Source organism: Podarcis gaigeae, assembly GCF_964106915.1.
Source record: "Podarcis gaigeae genome assembly, chromosome: 17".
Classification (NCBI taxonomy): Eukaryota; Metazoa; Chordata; class Lepidosauria; order Squamata; family Lacertidae; genus Podarcis; species Podarcis gaigeae.
The window spans coordinates 38420675-38432927 of NC_139694.1; the positions used below are offsets into that span (position 1 = coordinate 38420675).

The window sequence follows — 12253 nt, forward strand, 5'->3', positions numbered from 1 at the left end:
TGGCTGGTTTTCTGCTTTCGCTTTGGGTAGCAGCCTGGTCTTGTTTTAATAATCATGTCATTAAAGCAGTTTAGCTTTAAAGATCTAGGGGTCTTTTAGCCTGGTGGCTTTGTGATTTTTGGATAGCTTCTTCCATTTGGACAAATGTACAAGCGCTTCTTCTTTTTTACTTATTATTATTATTTATTATTATTTTTAAAAAACCTTTCACCCTCTCCCCCTTTTTACTATGATTTAGGAAAAAAAATACCCCCAATGAAACGCAATCCCCCCTCCCTTAGAAGGAATGCCCTTACCCTCCCGCCCTTGTGAAATAGCAGAAACTCACTGATAAGCACCTGGCAAATTTGTACAGCAGCAAAGTGATCTCTTTTTTCTTCGGATGGGGTGTGTGTGTGCATATATAAGCCCAGACGGGGACTAAAGCTTTCCTTTGGTGGCCCATTCCGTTTACTTGAAAATTAAACACTTAAGATTTCCATTTTTATTTTTTCCCCTTTAAACACTCAGATGAGGAAAAAGAAACTTTTTTTTGTTTTCATTGTTTTTCTTGGAAAGAAAAGATGACGACAAAAAGATTTACAGATGGGTTTGGCATTTGCCCTTCCGTGGAAGGGATGGCTTTTCTGACAGTGCTGCAGCTGGTATTTTCAAGCAGGTTTGCCCTGGGAAAATGCAGAGTATGTTCCACAGTTTCTAAATATTACAGACTTTTAGCTACGTGTTTTTTATACGCGGAGAAAGCTGGGGCTGCGAGGGGTTGAGGGCCACTCATCTTTGCAGCAAAAGACAAAACAGTCTGGTCAGGGACAGCACCCATGAATCCTGGCTCCTTCCCCATTTCCCCCTGGCTGCTGTAGGTACAGCTCCTTTGTCACCGTGTGTGACAGAACTATGAATGGTTCTTTGGTGGCCTCTATGTAGCCCCATATTGCGGAACTGTATCAGTGCAGACCACGGCACCAGATACTTGTAAGAAACCCTCAGCAGCATCAAAAGGGTGCTGGCCCTTCATTTAAGTTCAGTGGTTGCACTCTGCCCAGATCCGTGCTTGCTGCCATGGAGAGCCAGTGGCAGTTAGGAGCTTTTCCCAGGTTCTTTCTGGCAGGAATGTTGTATAACTGAGGTTAAGATAAGCTGGTTTGGTTTGGAAGAAGATGAACGCAAGATTAACCTGGTGGAAGGCAGTATTTTCTCTGGGCGATAAAGACGTTTTTCTGACCTTATGACACCATGTGCTGCTGTGCCGTGAACCTCAACTTTTCTTTCCCTGCCCTCCCCTGCTAGACCAAAGGTTCTCTAAGCCAATGCAGTGCATCCATCCAATAGTGCGTCAGGGTTAAACAAGGGAAATCACACCTAGCCATGGAAGCTACTTGGTGGTCTCTAATACGGCATGAGATTCTTGATCTCAGGATCCTGGGTTTGATCCCACCTTAGGCAAAAGACTGCTGCAATTTTGGACTAGATGGTCCCTTTCAACCCTAGGATTCTATGAACTCATTCTCTAACTCTCTCTGTCCTGACAGGATTGTTGCAGGACTAACATAGAATAATGCGCTGTAGGCTACCCTGAATGGAGAGGAAGAGTAGGATATAAACGAGCAAAGAAAACATTACCTCCTCACCACCACCTCACAGCACTTATCTCTGCATAAGATCAAGGTAGCATGTGAGCCAGGAATACACACTGCTCAGCTGCAGGAATCTCTGCCACCTTCAAACGATTGCCTTGTGATTGGTACACATTCTCTACTGCTCACTAGTATGAGGCACAGCCCATCAGGCCATTCACCCAAACGGGCTGAACCGTAATGCATGGGAGCTGCAAGAAAAGGCAGCAGTGCTCTCTTTTCTCTGTGCGGCAGACCAGCTTCCCAGTGCGTTGGCCTCATGGTCCTGTCTCCCACCTTGTCACTCCTAAGGGCACCCCAGTCCTTGCTGCCGTGGTACCTTTGGGATCTTCTCTGATTGTGGGGATTGCAGAGGCTGAATTTGTGGGTTCGTGGCTCCCATGGTAGACAACTGTGTGAAGGAAAAAATAGTGAAGTAGAATGGATATGCATGAAGTCTCCTTAAGGAAAAGTGGAATTCTCTTAGTAACCTTGTTTCTCCCAGCCCAGCATTTGCAGGTACTGTCATCGGGTCTGGAGATATGCAGTCCTTGAAACCAGTGTAAAAGGAAAAGCATTGTAACATGACTAATCTCTGGAATAAAACTGGATGTAAATCAGCATTATTAAGTAAAAATGAGTGGAAGCCAGAACTACTTGTTGAGAAGTCATTAATTGCTGGCCACTAAGCCTGCATGCTTTCAAATGTCTTTCCACAACCATGAGGGCTAGAAACCTATTCCTTCATTTTGGGCACAAAACATAAGATTATCAGAAATACAACTTCTTTGCCAGTCTGATCAATGCTTTGAATGAGAAATTTCAAATATCAAGAAAGTTGTTGCTTTCTTTCTTGGTAGATTAAAAAAAAAGTAGTTCAATCTTTATCTTTCCCCCTCTTCTAAACAGTCTCTTTTGCTCAGTTATTTATTGGAAGCTGATCAAAATTACCAGCTTTAGGAAGCATTTGGATTGAGAGTACTTCCAGGGAGGGGCCTTGGGGGGCAGGACACCATTTCAGGGAGGTCTGCTTTGGGTCAGGTTCTGGATAACTGCCTGAAAAGGCCCAAATTTGTGCCAGTGCAACTAGACCCTTAATTTCCGCCACTCTGCATCTGTGCAGGACCCAGCCCACCAGGGTTTCTGTTGCTGTACTCAGCAACTGCCTCACAGTCAATTCCCACTCCCAAGAGGAAATAATCAGTGTTCTTTCCCTGGCAAACCCTGATATAAAATACAAGCTACAGCAAGCAATGATCTTTTTTAAAAAAAACAAAACAAAAACAGATTTGCCCCAGGCTGAAATTCCCTTGGGGGAGAGGGGAAAGGAGAAAAGAGGGTTTGATAACAGGCATGCGTTATGGTCAGAAGGTCCGTTAATACATCTGTTGGTTGGTATCATATATATATATTTAGGATAATAGATGTCTAGATTATTCCTCTTTTTTCCTTTTTCCTTTTTTTTTGTTCTTTTTCCGGTGCAAATATAGTTCCTTTGTTAAACTTTTTTTTGGGGGGGAGGGGAAACCTGAAAAGAGGTCCCAGAAATAAATCAAAGCAACCCCCAAACGGGGGATTATCGTGGGTTCGGTGAGTGTGTTTTGTGTCCAAAGAGAAACGAAGAACAGACTAGAGAAATGGGTGGTTGTTTTTTTCCTGTACACCCTCCGGGACTCAGCCACAAACCCCTCATGGGTGATTCTGAAGAAAACTTTTCTCCCCCTTCACAGTTTGTCTATCGCTTTTCATTGCATCAATTCAGTTTCTCGTCTTCATTTGCCTGAGCCAACCAGTGGCAGAAACCGTGTCCATTTCCACCCCGTTAAGAGAAAAAACCTCCAGTGTCAAGAGGAGAAACACCATCTCCTGCCCGCTTTCTTTCCTGACTCACTCAGCTAGTCCTTGTCTCCCAGGAGGAACTGAGCACCCCTGCTGTGCACAAAGTCATTTTGACTGGTTGCATGGTGGGGTTGTGTTAGAGGGAAGTTTCCATGCTGTGGAGCGGGCTAACAGGGCTGGACGAGGAGGTAGGTGTCTTGCTGGCATCCGTGCTTAGGTAGATGCCGCTGTCAATGGCGTTGTTGTTCTTGTTGGGGGATGGTGGGGGACTGGCCCGGAAGCGCCGTCTCGGGGGACCCTCGCTCTCCTCCACGTCTGTATCATCAATGAGGGGGATGTTGTGGATGTAGTCGTTGATCAAGAACTCGGGCGTTGTCATGAAGTTATGGATGGAGGTCTTCGTATCTGGCTTCTCCAGCCCTTCGTAGAGGGAACTACGGAACGCTTTCACTACGCGGATCTGCAGGGAAGGCCAAGAGGAAAGAGAAGAGAGAGAATGAGAGCTTGTCTCTTGAGAGCCGGAACTGACGCCAGGCCACATTGGTGGGACTTGCTAACTTTGTCCTTTGCCAAGCTGGCTTGGTCAAGGAGAAGGCTGAGGAGAAGGGATAGGACCTTGCAGTCCTAACACTTAACCTTTCTCCTCATTCCAGCCCATGTCAGTGCGGGCCAAGCATTGTCAGTGGTTCTCCAGGGTTTCATAAATATCTCAGGTGAATTTGTTTTCAGCCCTGCTAGCTAATTGAGGGCACCTCTATGCTACAAAACAGCATATATCAGCTTTATACCAGTTTAACTGTCATGGCTTCCCTCAGCAAATTGTAGCACAGTGAGGGGGCTAAGAATTCTGTATGTCCCTAATTCCAATTAAAGAGTTACGATTTCATGGGAATGACTGTTAAGCCAGGATAAGTCTGTGATATTGTACATTTTAAGGTGATGGTAACTTGGACGTAAGCCATACACATTTTGTGTGCTGCATAAGCTCTGCTCTGACCCACCTTTCATAGGTTATAAGCAGAAGCAAAGAGGCCAAAGACAGGCTTGTGCAGCTTTATACAGCTTTATTCTGTTCTTAATATCACCTCCCGCTGCCCTACTTCATTTTCTTTGGCTTCTAAGTCCCAAGGCCTGACTCAAAGCTGGTGGAAAGAGTGGCCGCCCATGCGGACAACCAGCCCCTCTGCTTTCTTAACTATAGCCCAGTTTTCGTGTGTTTTGTTGTTCTTTATTTTCCATTTCCTCGCCATACCTGGGATATTATTTATGATTCCTGGTGGACATTGATGGAAGGCGTGATTGGGGAGAAAGGTGAGGGGGACTAAAGGAGCCCTCATCAGCAGTGAAGAACTAAAAAAAACTAAAAGGGATGAGAAGAAGAATCAATAGAAAAAATGGCAAGTGCGGATGGTTAGAAGAGGAATGGGGGAGGGTGTTATGTGGCCAACATTTTTTCATTGGGTGAAACAATCTAGTGGCTTTGTAAGGGACAGACAGTGGAGGGTGGAAATGAATTTAATCTAAAGAAAGTGAGAGAACGGAAAAGAAGTGTGTGTGTGTGTGTGTGTGTGTGTGTGTGTGTGTGTGTGTGTGTAAAATCCTCTACACTCAGGAAAAAATCCTGAACTTTTTGTTTTGGGGTACAGCATTTCATACCTGCTCTGTTTCTTTGCTGCTTGTTTCCCCCCATCTTCTCGCCCCTCAGTCTGGCAATTGACACAGGCGTTTAAAATTCAGTTGGGCTCCCCTTAATTTCCTCAGAGTTGAGAGCATAGCAGCTAATTTACCAAAGGTGACAGGGGAGTTGCATTTGATTTCCCAGCTTCAGAAAAAGCTTAAAATATTCTCAGCCTGTCTGGTTTCACAAACAAAACGAACCTGCTGCCTCTTTCAAGGAAGGGCTGGGGGGAAATGGCCCAAAAATAAACAAGCAGTGTGCTTACTGCCATGTCCATCTTAATCAGCCCTGCAGTGCTTTGTGGGTAAAAATCCTAGACCATTCTGCTCCTAGCTCAAAATTTCTGGTGCGTTTTGGTGTGGGAGAAGGGGGAACACTTTTTCTCCCATGAGAGAGGAGTGGCTCATCTCGATTAGCGCTTAGGAAGCTGGTGGTGGACAAGAGGCGCATAATGTGGACTAGTCTGCATGCCCAGTGAGCAAAAGAAGTAGGACAGAAGCACAACATTCCAGGGCAGCACATGCAGTTGGGTGCCTTCATGCCACATCATGCTTTAGTGGCCCAGAATCCAGTTCCTGTACCCAGGAGATGGGGTGGGAAGGATCAAGCTGAGGAGAAGGCCTAAAAGAGAAAGACAAAAAGCAACAAAGCAAAACCCAGAACCCCAGCACAATTCAGAAGCATGCAGGAAAGGCAGAAATACTGGGTCATATACTGAAAGGTAGCTAAGCAAGTAAGAATGGAGCTTAGAGAGAATATGGTATTTGAAGGTCTGAGGCTCCTAAATGCTCTTTCCTCCATTGGGAAGGGTGTGCGGCTATTATGTGAGAAGAGAACCATTTTAGGTTCTACAGTCAGCGATGAGAAAAAGGTGGTTCTCTTGCTGTTCATGGTAAAGCAAGGAGTCCTACAACCAACTTTCAGCTTTGCGCAGAAAGTGAAAAACAAAACTAGAACCCAACATTTTAATGTGGCTGCTCGGAGTAAACTTTTAGTGAATACACACGATTTTTTGCTGGGTGGTAAGATACTAGATGGTGCACACAACCATTTGGTAAGCCCATTGTTTCTATTGTTCTGCCAGGTTGGGAGGAAAATCTTCATACTTATCAGAAACCCAGGAAATAAGGGGAGAGGTAAAATTTGTGTTAGCACATGATAAAACCATGCTGGCTTAAGAAGTGGTTACATGTACACTGGTAAATTACCAGCTAGTAAATGGTCAGCTGCATGAAGGGAAAGGGGGCAAGTTCCTATGCAATTGTGTAGTCATGAATGTAGCAGGTGCTACATTCTACTTAGGCCTCTCTGGGACTGGGAGTGGAAAGATTTGTCTTAGCATCATATAATAAATCTAAAAGACTAGGAATATGTTCAGTTTACTCTGTTCCATGTTGGCAATGTCATTACTTTGCTCTTCAACCCTGGCCTCTGATTAGTCAAAGAAGGTAATTATATCACCCTGGGTTATATCATGTTTCAGTCCCAGGTATCTTGGTTGCTGCATTATGTGTTTAACTTAACATTATCTGTTGAGCCTTTCCCCCCTCATGGTAACACTGTGCCCCTGCCATGAGGTAAAGCGAGCTTGTTGCCTCAGGCAGATTTTGTGCACCATTAAGGGCAGCAGAGTTGGAGACCAGTCCAATGCATGAAGCTCAATCCACCAGGATGTTCTCATGCACAAGTCCCACTAAAATGAACAACTGCTTCATAATGATACAGTGGTTCATTTCAAAAGGGTGTACATATGAGACATTTTCAAGGTTAGCTAGCAGGAGCGAGGCCATGTTGTTTTTCCATTTCATTATGTCTTTGGTCAGCCCTGTCTACCTTAAACAGTGCTCTCCTTTTTGGCTTCCTGGCTCTTTCTTGCTCCCTGAACTGTTGGCAGTTGACTATCTCAGACCAGTGACCTCTCAGCATATCACCATCTACAGGGCAAGTTTTAAACGTTTCTGAGCACAGTTCAAAGTGTTGGTGCTGACCTTTAAAGCCCTAAACGGCCTCGGTCCAGTATACCTGAAGGAGCGTCTCCACCTCCATCTTTCTGCCCGGACACTGAGGTCCAGCGCCGAGGGCCTTCTGGCGGTTCCCTCCCTGCGAGAAGCCAAGTTACAGGGAACCAGGTAGAGGGCCTTCTCCGTAGTGGTGCCTGCCCTGTGGAATGCCGTCCCACCAGATGTCAAAGAGAAAAACAACTACCAGACTTTTATAAGACATCTGAAGGCAGCCCTGTTTAGGGAAGCTTTTAATGAATAATAGGTTATTGTATTTTAGTGTTCTGTTGGAAGCTGCCCAGAGTGGCTGGGGGAAACCCAGCCAAATGGATGGGGTATAAATATTATTATTATTATTATTATTATTATTATTATTATTATTATTATTATTAGATTGTTAGGGTTCCCCCTGTCAAAGAAGGTAGATTGCCAATCATCATACTGGAAAGACCTAAATCATTCTCAGAACTACATTTCTCACAAGAGGCAAAAAGCTTTTGGGGGGCTGGTGGTGGGGGTTTCTTTTTAGTAGATAAAGACCTAAAGGGCAATGGGTAAAAACCAAAAATAAAACAGCCCTCCATGCAGCATGTCTTCATGTGCAGCTTGTCTCTAAAACCTGAAGGTGGAGCAGGGATGCATCACCTTTTCTCTGTCCGGTTCAAATTGCCATAAATGGGTATTGTAACCAGACTGTATGTAGCTCACAGGAGAGTTGAGAGGATGAATTAAATGAGACCTACATAATTTGTAATTCACCAGGCCAGCCCACGAGCTTCCTGTTTTTGGTATCTGCCTGTTGGTGTCAAGTATCTACCAACTGGTGGTATCTACACAGCTGGTGGGCTACATTCAATTTGCAGGGCCAAAGGCTGTGCAGAGCTGAATGAAATGATCCCATAGTGCTTTTTCCCTCTTAAGAAGGGATGGAAACACAGGATTATTACTGGGTCAGGAAGGGAATCAACTAAAACAATTTGAGGTTTGAAATAGGGATATTGGTTGGGGGTTTTCGTTTAAAGGAATCTGGTGATGCCATCAGACCACATTCCTAACCAAGCCATGGACCCACTTGGAGTGCTGCCCTCTTAGGAAAAGGTCGCAGTGTTGTGCTGTGCAGAGGGGAAAGCAAGGTGGTGGATGGTTTGCAGCTGCTGGTACATATAGCAACACGCGCCCCCCCCCCCAATGCACCACTGGGAGAGTGCAAGTTTTGGATGGAGGAAGTGGAGATGAGGAAGGAGGGGTTGCTTTCATGCTGCAAGAAAACCAGGGCAGAAAACCCCAAACTGTGACTTCAGAGAAGCAAAACAGCTCAGACAGACAGACAGACAGACAGTGAAAGATGCCTCCAATCACAGCCTCAGGACACGAAGTGAAGAAAGACCCATGCATTGCTGCAACAGTACGGTAAACTTTCGAGTATTGAGGCCCATCCTTGCTGTTTTGGGGAGGAGACAAGGGAAGGGAGGATTATGAGGTCATGCTGTGCCACTGGTGCCTCCGTCCATGCCCCACAGGCTACCCTCTTGCCCCTGCTCCAAAGCGGATGGTAAGACACAGAAAAGAAAGATGAGCCAGCAGGTTGAGGGAAAGCAGCAGGTGAGGGGGGCAGGATACAACCCTGTTGGAACATAAGGGCTCAAGACACTGGAAATATAGTGGAAATACATATGATTCAGCATTGGCTCTGCACTAGCAGTTCAGGAAAGGTTACAAAACCCACTGCTAACACTCCCCCCCCCCCCACGACATGTCTGAATTCCAGCCATAAACTGATCAAGTAGCAGTTCTGCTTCTGGGAAACTGCAGTTCTCTGACAGGAGCTATGTTTCTGTAATGGAGAATTCTCACCACCCTTACCAAACTACAATTCCCAGGGTTCCCAAGGGGAAACTGACCTAGGCCTGCCCCACTAACAGGCTGAAGTTTCAAGTGTTCCAGATTTGATAGAATTTACTTTGTACTCTAGAACTCAGATGAAACCACTGATTCCTGAAATTGCCTGCCATCCCTTTGTCTCGGCACTTCTGCCTCAGCGGAGGCTGCCTCGAGGTTCCATATTGTGGTCATGTTAGAGCAGGGGCGGAGAACCTGGTACTCTCCAAATGTTGTTGAGCTCCAGCTCCCATCAGTCCCAACCCAGCATACCCAGTGGTCAAGGATGATGGGAACTGCAACATTTGGAGGGCCACAGGTTCCCCCCGCCTGTGTGACAGAACCACTGGCTTTTATAAGATGAAATTTAGATGCCAGATCTAAACTCCAGCCCTCTTGTGTCTCCAACCTTAGCAAACTCATTCAGCCAGGGGAGGACTTTGGTCCTTCAAATTTCAGCAGCACCCTATGCAAGGCAAAAAATTGGCCCCTGGCCTTTGCCTTCCTTTCTGCTCAATTCACTACTTCATAGTTGTGGTGCCCTGTGCTGCCCCCCCCCCCCCAGGCTGAAAGCCTGGTGCAGTGGAAATGGTTATGCTGCCCTAAACCTGCCTCTGATTGAGCTACTGTAGGCATCCCTTGCAAGAGAGCCTTCTTATATTAATGGGGGCTGGACAAGTAGAAGCTCCTCCCCTCCAAGAATGAATGACACCACTCACATACATGGGTGAAAGTAAAGGCATGTATTCAGGAATACCACATGGATAGGGGAATCCAGTGGGTTTTCTTCCTCTCAACACTGTTCTGGATTTTAGCATTTACTTTATTCTAACTTCTGATTGGGGATTTTCCAACTAGATCAATGTGGGGCCTCTGGATTTCAGATCTGCTTTCTCCTTTATTAAGAGGCCCAAATGCCTGGTGAGCCTCACTCTCAGCTTTCTAAAATGCCCTCTACACGGTCAGATAGAAACCGTATTCTAAAACTGATGTTGCTGGTTTAGCAGGCATCTCTCTCTTTGTTGATCCTAAAGAAGCAGCCACTATAGAAAATCTGGACCTTACATAGCTGAGGGCCATGCTAAAATAGCTGAGGGTCTTCCTATCTTTTTCATTCTTTCTTCTTTTGGTGAGGTGGCAAGGGTACCTGGGAAGGCAGGCTGCATCCTATACCTGCATGTGATGACCCACGTCCCCATGAGAAAGCAGAAAGCAGCAGTGATGAGATGAAGGTGGCAGGTGAAGAGAAAACGAGGAAAGGGAGTTGGGGGAGGGAGAAGGGAACACTTGGGCTGGTTTATTGTTTGGGGTTATTGTTTTTTGTGTCTATTTTTTCTTTTTCTTTTTTTTTACAAAAACACTACAGGAAATCCCCGGCTGATACTGAGGTGGTTCCATCCATGATATCTCGGCAGCTGCAAAGGGGAGAGAATAGGAAGGGAAAGTTTGTAAGGGAAAGGTGCAAGGGAGAAGGAAGAGGACAGGGGGTTCATGTCAGGCTCATGAAAAGGGGTTCCAAAAATAGGTTCCAGAAAAGTCCAATGCAGCCTTCCCTCACCTGCTTCCATCCACCTATTTTGGATTACTGCTCCCATCAGCCTTAGCTACTGAGTTCTGAGGTTGATGGGAGATGTTATCCAAAACTCCTAGAGGGGACCAGGTTAGGGAAGTCTGGTCTAGTGAATATTGGGCAGCAGCCTGTGGGAGGCTGCAACCTTCTACTTAGGTATCCAATATATCTTAGACTTGGGTATCGAATATTGGGTTTTGTTTTATGTTGTTTTTTTAATATGAACTCAGCCTCCCTGGGAAGGTGTTAGCGGAACTGGGAGTGTCTCCCTAATACTTCCTATTGTCAACTACAACCAATTATACCTTGATAACGTTATTAGTACAGACTTCAACTACCACATTCTGGTTCCAGATTTACAAACATGAATCAGAGCCCAAGTCTTTACTAGCCCTTGTTATGACGACAGCAGGATGGCTATTAGTGGGCAACAAAGTCTGTGTTGTCCTATACATGCTTATCTGGGAGCAAGTCCCATTGAATTCAGCTTATTTCTGAGCAGAGAGGTTTAGGCTTGCAGTGAAAGTTGCAAGTTGTGATTCTGATTATGCACTCCTAGGATGCCTCACATCATGGCTGAGCTGGCAAATTGTGTACAGATTATAGCTTTCCAGATCCATGGAGGTGGTATTGTAGAGGTCATACAATGCTTATAATACATGTGCCCCATTTTGTGTGTATGTGCAACTGCTCTCACAGTATTGGCCAATTTGATTTTGCAATGTAACAAATTCCTGAATGTATGACCAGGACTGCTGTAGTAGATACTTTTACCTCAGCAGTGGAGCACTTGGGTAATTTTGGATTCTGACTAATGGTCTTATGTGTGAGAGATGTCTTTAGAATATCTGATTATTTCAATATGTAGCTAGCCAGTCCTTTTGAGTTTGGGGGCTCTCCTGATCATTCTGCTGAGTAGGACCTTGGACATCTGCCCCAGAATCTTGCCCTGACAGTGTCACTGCTGTTCATGATAAACACAGCTAATTTTGTCTTTCTAGCTTATGGTCAGGGAAAGTAACACTATGATAAAAACATATAAGCAAACATTTAAATTGAATAAATTTTCTTAAAATAAATATTAAAACTCCACCCCTCTCTTATTTAAACACTAGCCCTAGCAAATAATGAAATGTACACCCATCTCCAGATATGATTCTTACGTAGGGTCTACAATACCTGGCACATCTTTAAGAGTACAGGTAACTCACAACTTACGCACATTTAACTTGTGTGCATTCAGCTTTACATGCTTGGCAAAAAATGTGCTTTGACTATACGCAGAATGTAAGCCAGTGTAAGTTGAGAGTCGCCTGCATATCAAAACAGATGAGCACTTGAGCAGTCAAAGTTTTTCCAAGCAGGCAGCTGCAGCCTTGAAGGAACTTTCACTTGTCACCAATTTGGATGTCGGAGTCTGCTATGAATGGCACAGAAGTCTTGTCAATAACTGCTCAGCTCATGTGTATGAGATATGATGTTAAGGGCTCGTCCGCACTTCCACTTGTTCCACTGCTTTTCCACCAGGGAAACCTGCTGTTTACCACTGAATCAGAACAAACCTGTTTTTCTGCAGATTGATGTTTGTCATAATTCACAGCAGGGGGTTTTCCCAGGGGAAAGTGGTGGGACAAGCGGAAGTGTGGACAAGCCCAAAGCTACAAGGGGAATTGCA

General features: G+C 45.2%; 1 protein-coding gene across 10 annotated transcripts in view; it reads right to left on the reverse strand.

Moving 5' to 3' along the window:
- Positions 1-469: 469 nt before the first annotated feature.
- ATP2B3 (ATPase plasma membrane Ca2+ transporting 3) overlaps positions 470-12253 on the reverse strand; it is a gene marked incomplete at its 3' end in the record, with an annotated part of 126609 nt that continues 114825 nt past the window's right edge. For all 10 annotated transcript variants that reach the window (XM_083718450.1, XM_083718445.1, XM_083718449.1 and 7 more), the window contains one exon: positions 470-3912. In XM_083718450.1, coding sequence (XP_083574576.1) covers positions 3887-3912 — 26 coding nt within the window. The remainder of the gene's footprint in view (positions 3913-12253) is intronic.